Source organism: Brassica napus, chromosome A9 (assembly GCF_020379485.1).
Source record: "Brassica napus cultivar Da-Ae chromosome A9, Da-Ae, whole genome shotgun sequence".
In the NCBI taxonomy this organism is placed as follows: domain Eukaryota; kingdom Viridiplantae; phylum Streptophyta; class Magnoliopsida; order Brassicales; family Brassicaceae; genus Brassica; species Brassica napus.
Window position 1 is genome coordinate 27,408,921 of NC_063442.1, and position 10,644 is coordinate 27,419,564.

The 10,644-nt window shown below is 24.7% G+C and overlaps 1 protein-coding gene across 1 annotated transcript; it reads left to right on the forward strand.

Annotated features, from left to right (window-relative positions):
* The first annotated feature begins 6,839 nt into the window (after positions 1–6,839).
* Positions 6,840–8,321, forward strand: BNAA09G26240D. Its single transcript, XM_013804178.3, has 6 exons — positions 6,840–6,968; positions 7,223–7,318; positions 7,397–7,512; positions 7,614–7,819; positions 7,915–8,091; positions 8,187–8,321. Exons 1-6 carry the CDS (start codon positions 6,956–6,958, stop codon positions 8,227–8,229), a joined length of 651 nt encoding a protein of 216 aa, XP_013659632.1. The 5' UTR covers positions 6,840–6,955; the 3' UTR covers positions 8,230–8,321.
* The last annotated feature ends 2,323 nt before the right edge of the window (positions 8,322–10,644 follow it).

Sequence of the window (10,644 nt, forward strand, 5' to 3'; positions counted from 1 at the left end):
ATGGGTTGTGTAGTTCCTTAAGCACTCCTGTCAAAACATAAAATAATTTATAAAAAGTTTCATTCTTTTATTCCACTCTTTGAAAATGCAATGTTTTGCATGATTTGAGTTTTGCATTTCAGATTATCGTTTCGTTGGCATCAGTGTGATCACTCTGCAACAAAGCACCAAGAATCCTTCCCTTTGCTTCACCAATATCTTCCTTAGGCAACCTAAATATCATCATTCTTTGTTGTTTTCTCTCACATCTCTTCAAATGCTGTGATTTTGTGTGATCTAGGTTAAATTTAAACTGTGTGATGTTTTTGTCTGCTTATGGTTACAATCACTTACTTCATTGGCTTATTACTTTGTCTTGGATTGGGATATACTTACGCGTCTTCATGAGAAAACATTGGTTATGGCCATCATTTCTTTGTGCTTGACCCTAGACTGTGTCTTCGTGGATTTTGTGTTTGGTATTATTCAAAGGCCCACTTAATGCTTTTTTTTGGCTGAATCATCTCCCATGTTCTGTTACTTGTGTTTGTCTACCATTTTGCACTAAGATGTTCGCCTCTGTACGCTCACATGTTTATTATTAGGTTATTGTTGGTTCAGTTTGTCTTCTAACAAACCGAGATGAATTTATTGGTTGACTGAAGCTCACATTGTTCTTCTAATTTCTTTTGTTTAGACTAATATTCTTTTCGTTTAATTTTCTGAAGATAAGTATACAACTATGTTTGACCACCAAATATATACCATTTTGATCTTGTACGATGTACCATTTCATTGACTCCAGCAGTGCTTAGCTTGATATTTCCAGTAAACAAAACATAATTCCAAAACAAACACTAGTTCCAAACTGTAGATTTCTTTTTCGCTTGAAGAGTTAAATGAAGAAAAGAAAAAGAAGTACATACGTTAAGCATATATATGATGGGACTCATTACTCCGCACTGAACTCAATTTGATCGTTTAGCACCAATTTTGTTTTTTTTTTTTTTGCAATGGTAGACCACTCAGACTCTTCAAATATTTATGTAAAAGTGATCTGATCTTCAAACTATCAAAATAAAGATGTGATCTTTGATAACTTAGGGGTAACATCTTTGCCACATAACTAGATTGAAATCCGCGCGGATGCGCGGATATATTTACAATTTTATTATAAAATTTGGATTAATAATTTAATAGTAATGTAACTAATTTTATCATTGAAATTTTAATATTTTAAAAGATATTTTTTATCGACAGGTTTTTGGATTGTTCAAAAAGTTATAATGTTCCAACTAAAATTGACTTCATTAATATATAAGTTCAAAAATATAAGAATAATAACCAATCAATTTGTTTAAGTTTTTAATAATATTCGATTATATATATTTTTATTAAATCATTCTAGATTTTCTCAGTTCAAATAAGATATTAATATCTATATATCAAAAACAAACAGATTTTTAAAATATAAATTTTTAAATTCGAATATCTATTTACATAAATATATTATATTAAACTATTACTTTTTTGTTACAGTACTTTTAAGCCTTCATCATTATATAACAAGATATGAGCCCATTGCGTTACAACGGGTTTTGTTTGATATTTTAATTTAATAAAAATTATAAAATATTAAATCATTTTATTATAGATTTATGATTGTTTTTTGCATTTGTTGTTTGAAATTATTTTATAACTAAAACTCGTTTTCACATATAAGTTCAAGTTAATATTTGTATTTTATAATCATGGTGTATAAATGAATTGTTATAAACTTTGTACATATGATTAGAGTAAATATTATACCTAAACGTTTAAACTGAATACAACCTGAAATAAGAAATTGAATGAAAAGTAAAAAGAAATGAAAGTCAAATACACCAATCAAGTGAATGACAACATTATACATGTTTTATATACTAATTTAATGTTTTATTAAATAAGTCTTTAAAGTTTTATTTTGCTAGGATTTTTTAAAAAGGAAAACATTCTATTTTATAAATCTCTTTTGTATTTACAATAAAAAATAAAAAATAATATTAAATACTTCTTTACAATTTTGTTTAAGATTATAGAAAAGGAAAATTACTATCATATAACCAATTACGACTATCTTCTCTTTAAAATTTCAAAAAAAAAATTGCTATCAAATAATTATTTTTAGTTATCAATATATAATTTTAAAAATTACTGTTTTTACAATTTGTATTAATACCAATTTTATATTTTTTTTGTTAATTAAATAATTTTTAGTATCATGTTCGTCATTAAATACTCTCTTAAAAATATTATCAAATAAAATTTTACAATTCTCTTTTGGTTAAAACTTAAAAATATGATAAAAATTTCTTTTGGTTAGGATTTTCTTATAAAAAAACAAAAACAACTATCAAATACTTTTTTACAGTTTTTTTTAGGATGTTAGAAAAGGAAATTAATATTATATAAACTTTTATGATTATATTTTGTCTAGGATTTAGAAAAATAAAATTTCTATCAAATAATTATTTCTATTTAATATTTTTTTTTTAAGTTCCCAGTTTTGAAATTCGTTTTTTCAATATCATTAATATTTTTACTATTTTTCTTGTTAATTAAATAATTGTTACTATTATGTTTATTATTAGTTTTTTAAGGAAAAATTATTATTAAATAAAATTTTACAATTCTCTCTCGTCAAGATGTAAAAACAATTTCAAATAATTGTTACTATCATGGTTAAGATTAGTTTTTTTTTGTTTTTTTAGAAATCTCTTTTATTTATGATTTTAGGAAAAGATGAAGTTATTTCACATAATTACAGTTTTTATTGACACATTCACAATCTAATTTGTTTTAGTTGACACATGTCACAATCATATCATGTGAATATTTGAAGTTAATTTTGTTTTATATTTTTTTAACACAAAACTATTAAAAAGTAAAGTTAGTTAATTATAAGAAAAATAAGATTACTTTTACATTTTTGTTTTATTTAGACTTTTAAAAGGGAAACTAATTATTTGATAATTTGTTTTTTTAATATTTTTATACAACTATTTTATTTTAATGGAAAAAATTCTGTTAAATTATTTATATATTTTGTCTTATACATACAAACACATGTCACAATATTATCAAATTATATTTTGCAATTACATTTTTATTAGGATTTAAAAAAAAGGAAAGTTACTATTAAATAATATTTATCATTACTTTTTAATAAAATTTGTTTTTTTTAATATCTTAGTATATATATTTTTAATTATGAGATAGATTAACACATGTCACAATCTTAAATTTTTTAAAAATCTTATTTGGTGAAGATTAAAAAAGGAAAAATTATTTTACAAATCTATTTTATTTATGATTTTAGGAAACAAATGTTATTTTCACATAAGGCAAGTTTTTATTGACACATTAACAATATAATTTTTAATAGATACATGTAACAATCATATTGAGTCAAATATTTGAAGTTTTTTGGGTTTATAATTTTCTAAACACAAAATTACCTATGAAAAATGAAATTTAGTTATTTATAAGAAAAACAATATTTCTTTTACAATTTTATTTTATTTAGACTTTTAAAAAAGGAAACTTACTTATTTTATAATTGTTTTCTTTAATATTTTTCATTAAAAGTTTTCTTGTATTGGTAGGATACTATAATTCGTTTTAGTTTAATTTTTTATAAAGTTAATTTATTTTTAATAAAATTTTCTGTTTAACAAATTTTATATTTTGTCTTATACGTACAAACAAATATGTATCATATTTTTCATATTCACACATACTTATATATGACAACACATCATAATTGAAAAATAATTGTGTTAGCGTCATAAAATGTAATAAGATGATAAGAAAAATTGAGTTGTATCAAGAAATTTAAAGAAAATACTTAGGTAATATTTTTCTCGTAAATAATATTTTATTTTTGAAAATAATATGTGGAAGCTAAAACCTAAATATATTTGTGAAATATTTGTAGCTATATGTTGGTTTATAAATTACTAACATACAATTATCTATAAAAAGGAAAGTTTGTTATTTATGGTAAAATAATAGTAATACTTTTAAAAATTTTCTTTTTTTTAGGCTTTTAAAAAATAAATATTACTTTTTTATAGTAAGTTTTACTTAATGATTTTTGTTATATAATTTCTTGTACTTGTAGGATTTTCTAATTCGTTTTTTATAGATTTGTTTTAATTAATATTTTTCTTTTACAATTTTCTTTCTTTATTATCTTTAAGAACGAAATTTAAAAAGGAAATTTTGTTATTTATAGTAAAATAATAGTAATACTTTTAAAATTTTCTTTTGTTTAGGCTTTTAAAAGATAAACTAGACTTTGATCCGCGCACCCGTGCGGATGTTATTCATTTGCAATGTCAATTTTGTGTTAGCAATTTTCTTGATATAGTTGTATATATGTAACCATGTTAATTAGGGATGGGTTTTTCGGTTTAATTCTGAATTCGGCTTGGTTTATTTTGGTCTAGGAAAACTTTATACAAAGTCAATCCAAATTAGTTTAGTTTGGTTTGTGCTTGTTTAGTTCATTTGTGTTGATTTTTTAGTTTTTTTCTAGTCCAATTACAAAAATATAAACAAATCATCATTTGACACGAAATCATTATTTTTTTTTTCATTTTTAAACATAAAGCCAAACATTACAATAAGCATGTAGAAAATGTAATCTAATAGTTTGATGCTGTTATCATTAAACCTAAGATCAATATCATAGGTAATTTTTCAATTGTGATATTAATGTAAGAGATTCATATTCTTTTATTTTATTTTTAGTTGCGTTTTTCTGTTAATTTTGAAGTAAAATATAAATTTATTTAATTTTTTAGGTTAAATGATTAAATATATAAAATCTTAATATTATTAGTATATTTAATTAATCTAATTTAAAAATACTTCAGTTTTTTGGTTCAATTTAAAACCAAACCATTTGGATTGATAAAATCTTCAACGAAATGATTTAGATATATACTTTATAAGTTTGGTTTGGATCGATTTGGGTTCGGATGGGTCGGTTTGGTTTGGTTCGGTTCGGATCGGATTTTTTGCCCATCCTATTGTTAATTAATACTTAGTAGTGTAATTTTTCATCACTTAATAATGTATTCTATGGTGATAAAAAAAACAAAGTTATAGATTAACATAAGTTATTCTTGTTAGATATATATCTTGTGTTGACAAAAAAATATATCTTGCAAATGGATAATATACATTATAGGAATATAATAAAAAATTACAACGGCAAATATCTTTATTATTGTTATTAATATCATAGCTTAAATTTATGGGTTAGTTATGTTAAGTTAGTAAGATGTTCAATAATTTTAGGAATATTTACTTGATTTCTTATGTACTATATCGATAGAAAAAATTTAATTTTTGAGTTAATGTTATGTCTAACTAAATTATGATTTGCTTGTTAGTGGGGGTAAGAAGTTAATGGGATTTTTCTTGCTTAGTGTAATATGCCGTGGAGTACTATGAATAATTAGTAAAGTTTTAGAGTTACTACCAGTGGCATTACATTGTAATTATTTAGGAAAAATAAGGGTCAAACCTTATTTGTACTCTTGTTTTAATAGTTTAGATATTACTTATTTTATAGTTAGTTTTACTTAATGATTTTTATTAAATAATTTCTTGTACTTGTAGGAATTTCTAATTCGTTTTTTTCTAGATTTGTTTTAGTTTATATTTTTCTTTTACAATTTTCTTTCTTTATTATCTTTAAAAACGAAATTTGTATTTTTGAAAACAAAAAAAATTACTTTCAAATAGATTTTTACAATTATTTACTTGTTTAGGATTTAAAAATATAAAAATTACTATCCAATAATTTTAACAATATGTAATTGTAAAAGACTATGTAATAGCAATATAATCTTTTACAATTTTCTTTTGTTTAGGTTTAAAAAAAAAATATCACTTATTTTATATTTAGTTTTACTTTTTGATTTTTATTAAATAATATCTTGTACTTGTAGGATTTTATAATTCGTTTTTTTAGATTTTGTTTTAGTTAATATTTATCTTTTACAATTTTATTTCTTTTTTATCTTTAAAAACGAAAATTATATTTTTTTAAACCAAAAATTACTTTCAACTAACTTTTTACAGTTATTTACTTGTTTAGGATTAAAAAAGTAAAAATTAATATCCAATGATTTAACAATATATAATTGTAAAAGACTATGTAATAGTAATTGTTCTTTTCCAAAATTTTTAAAAAATCGTGAAAAGATATATTTAAAATGATAACTTTTATTTTCTAAATCTCTTTTAAATCTTAAGAAAAAAAATCATATTTTTGACACATGTCGCAATCTTAAAAAAATTATTGACATATGTCGCGATCATGTTAATTAGCAACTTTGAAGAACCAAGCTTTATATAATAGGATTTACATTATGTTTTTCAAGATTTCATATATTTTACTATTCTTATAGCAATATTTACTATTTTAAACAACATATGAAACCCCAAAATATTATATTATACTTAGGTGCAAAAACTTATATATATATTTGTAAAATAAATAAAGAACATATATACCTATGATTATGTAAATCTAATATATACTTTTAAAATAAATATATTTACTATTTAAATATATCTTATTTTTGAAATTGTGGTTAAGATCGGTTACAAAAATCTACTTGCAAATATGTAGGGGAATAAAATTCTTTTTAATTTTCTTTAAATATTATACTTTTAGTTGATTATGTTAAATAATAAATAAGATATATTAAATGTCTAGTGAATTGGTCTAACAACATTCGTAAATAAAAAATAAGACTCTAAATTAATAGAATAGATATAACTATAAGTGTTTGAAGCCTTGCTTGCAGACACAAAAACGGGACCGTTAGGCAAACCCTACAACCTTACATAAAACTCTTCCACGAAACGTCTTCTTCGGCGGGGCTGCTAACAGAAAAGAAAAATCAACATCCTCTCAATGAATGTCTCGGGTAAGTCGAATCACGTCTTGTTTTGTCTTTGAAGTTTCTGTTATGTTATCAATATTATCCTGTTGAATCATGTGCTGTACGTTTTAGCCTTATTTTTGATTCGATTTAATTATCCCGTTGAATCATCCGATTGGTTGATTCGATTCTTAGATCTCTTGTCCTGTCTTTGAAGTTTCTTGTTATGTTATCAACATTATCTTGTCCTATTTTCCATTCGATTTGATTCTGATTTAGCCCTATTGTTGGTTATACAGCTGATGAACGAGAGGACTCGATGTCTATTGCAAAACCAGTAACTCCTACTCTGAAGACAAATCTGAAGAAGCAGACGAATAAGAATAAGAAGACATGTAAAAAATAAGAAGATAAACTATTTTTTTTAGATTGAATGCTTTGTGTTGATTATGAGCTTTTTTTTTCTTTTTCAGTCTCTCTCTTAAGTAGGACCGTGCTGCACCTGTGTTCCAGTAGCAAAACAAATCTGAAGAGGCAGAAGATACTTAAGGAGAGTAAAGCAAATTTGAAGAAGCAGAAGAAAACTGAGGTTATATTCTGTGAAACTCTTGCATAGTTACATTGATTGTTAGAAAAGGAAAACTGCAAAGGTTAGATTTTTATTTGTCCTTGTTGTTTTTGTCTATCAAGAGAGAGAGAAAAAAGAAGGAAGATTCTTGCTGTTTTGGATGTGAAGAAGCCTACGAAAATAATGATGAAACCATTTTCGTTAAGGGATTTCAACATTTGCGTCCTAGGGATGAAATCAAGAATGAATTGAGCAACATTTTTGGTTCTTGTGGAAAGATAATAAGCGTTTTTGTTCCCATGCACTGTGGTACCTGTGTTCCCTTGGGGTTTGTCACTTGTTCCCTTTTTTTGAATTATTTTTGTTTCGTTTTATCTTATTCTTATCATATAAACTAAAGATTGTGTCGTTTCTTGATAACAGATTTGCTTTCATTAATCTCTTAAATGGCAAAGAGAAGGCGTTGAAACTAAATGGAAGTTACATGGGAGGAAGAAAGCTTAAGGTGATGATTGCTACTGATAGTGATGAATACTTCGGGTTTGATGACTTTGATGGGTGTGACCTTTGTGGAGGGCCAGGCAAGGTCAGATCTCGCAGGTAAACCCCCCCTCTCTCCGATCCATGAATTTGCTCTTGTTATTGATTCTTTTTTTTTCTTGATAACAAAGTAACTTTTTCTATTGATTTTGCAGGCCGATTGACATTGATAAGGTTTCTTTCGAATTGTACCACTGAACCCGAGCTTATTTTTATTATCTAATTATTTTGTCTTATATGATTTTGACTCTGCTATGCGTAAATCAAATTATGTAAGAAACTCTTTAGTATGGAGACGGTGGTTTTCTGAAATTTTTGTTGAAAAATGATTTGGTTAAAAATTATGTAAGAAACTCGTGGATCTTAGTTTTCCACAACCTCTCAGCCGAAGTTAATTCTGTGTGGGTAAATTCTCTTTTGCAAATCTTAGTTTTACGAAAGTGAATCGAACGCTTGCCTCTTGTTTTCACATCACTATAATTTAAATTTTCTTGTAGTTATGCAATATGAACATATCTTTGCTTTCTAAAATAGTAAACCATAAATTTTGCTTTCTAAAATAGTAAACCATAAACTTTACTATAACAGCTACTCTGAGTAAACTCAGATGTTGATCATTACATCTCAATATTGTTGTTTACTACAACTATAGACAAGCTTGCTAGAATCAGCAAGACTAATTTCAGAAAATGCCATCAAGCGTATCTTGTATTTCATGGACTCCCACTCTTCTCAACATCTGTTCCATGTACCTACAATTCAGTTCATTCAAAAGATTGGTATTTGGCAAATGTGTATATGTAATAAAAATGGATTAGCTAATAATTTATCTTCTTAACAAACCATATATGCTAGTGTGTCATTTAACTATTAAACTAGAGTTTATCGCGCACACCGTGCGGATATATTTTCATTTTATAAATATTTAATTTTGATATTATTATATAAATTTAAATATACAATTTATATATTAGTGCTATGTATTTTATAACTCTTTAATTTTATTGTTTAGGTTTCTTATTACTTTATTAATATAGGGGTTTGTTTTATACATTTTACCTTTTTTATTACGTTTTCGAGTTTTCATAATTTGAAATAATCAAATAAAAAATATTCTTTAACATATGATTTTTGAAAATATATAGCTGTAGAAATAAATTTTTAACATATGTTAATAACTTCATTTGTATAAAAAAATCTGACATGATTAACAAATTTGAACCCGTTTTAGTGGTAGATGATAATTTATTTAAATGAAAGCATTATATTACTTAATTACGAAATTAATTAATGTAATATTTAATAAAAATTATTTAAAAATTTAGTAGGATTTTGTTAGATTTTTCTCAACAAATTTTGTTATAACTGAAGATAAAATTCAAATCTATAGTTAAAATTAATTTATTATTAATATTCTTATTAATTATTATGTCATATTATATGATTAATGAAATGATCCTAGTAGATTTTTAAATAGTAGATAAAAATGGTAGTTCTCTTTTAATAGAGAAGATGTTACCAAGAATTTCAGAAATTTTACTATAAACACATTGTTATTTTTATATCACTTATAGTATTTTTGTACATATTTCTCTTTACATTGGTTTCTCTATCAGATTAACTTTAACAAACTCATAGGCAACTTAAAATAAAGCTTCAAGCTAAGAATTATTTCGTATAATTGTATATATGTTTAAAGTAAGTTTGAGATAAAAAAAACACACATCCACTAATACTACGCAACAAGGCGTGTTAGGCTTTGGTCATGGCCATGTCCATGGTAACAAAAAAGCAAACCAAAAATGACATCATCTTGTCAGTGATATCGTTTCTTTAAGAAATGTAATCTAATAAAGCTTTCTAGTGAGTGACAAAACTATTTGGCACTGGTTAGTAGATATGATGTTCATTTTATTTGTAAAGAACTCTTCTTCGTCATTATCCAAAGTCTCCTCCTGCTTTTATATAATTTATATTTAGATTTTATATAATTTTGTTGTGAACTATTAGCTTAGATGTATATCTTTATATATATATATATGTATTTATGTATTGTTATTATAGGTTTTATATTTTGTATTTTGGAGAAAATGAAACAACGAGAGAGGGTGAGAGCTAGAAGATGATCTGATTCTTATTCAGCTTTTTCATCTTTCACCTACATCACTACAAGAAATAGGGGGTTTGATAGCAGTCAAGGATAGTGGGTTTGCCTTTCTACTGTGGTTGATATACCTTTTAATTTTAAATAATGTTTGTATATTTAGAAACATTATAATAGAATGGTAGATAGTGTCGACACCAGAAAAATTGTCAGTTTTTGCAAGTTATTTAGAAGATATCAAATACCTGGAAGAAAGCTTTACGAACTCGAAAATCATTCATGTACCAAGAATGCAAAACACAAAGGCGGATACCTTAGCACGCAGTGTGAGACAACAGCCATCTTTCGTCGTTCATATGAATGAAGAGCATCCGGTTTAATATTCAGAGTCTATATGAATATGTTGATGTTGATGACAAAAAAAAATGGATAAATCCAAACTTATAGTTTTTCAATGGAATATTCTTCATTTTATCTTTCTATTTAGTAATATTTAACTCATGAATTTC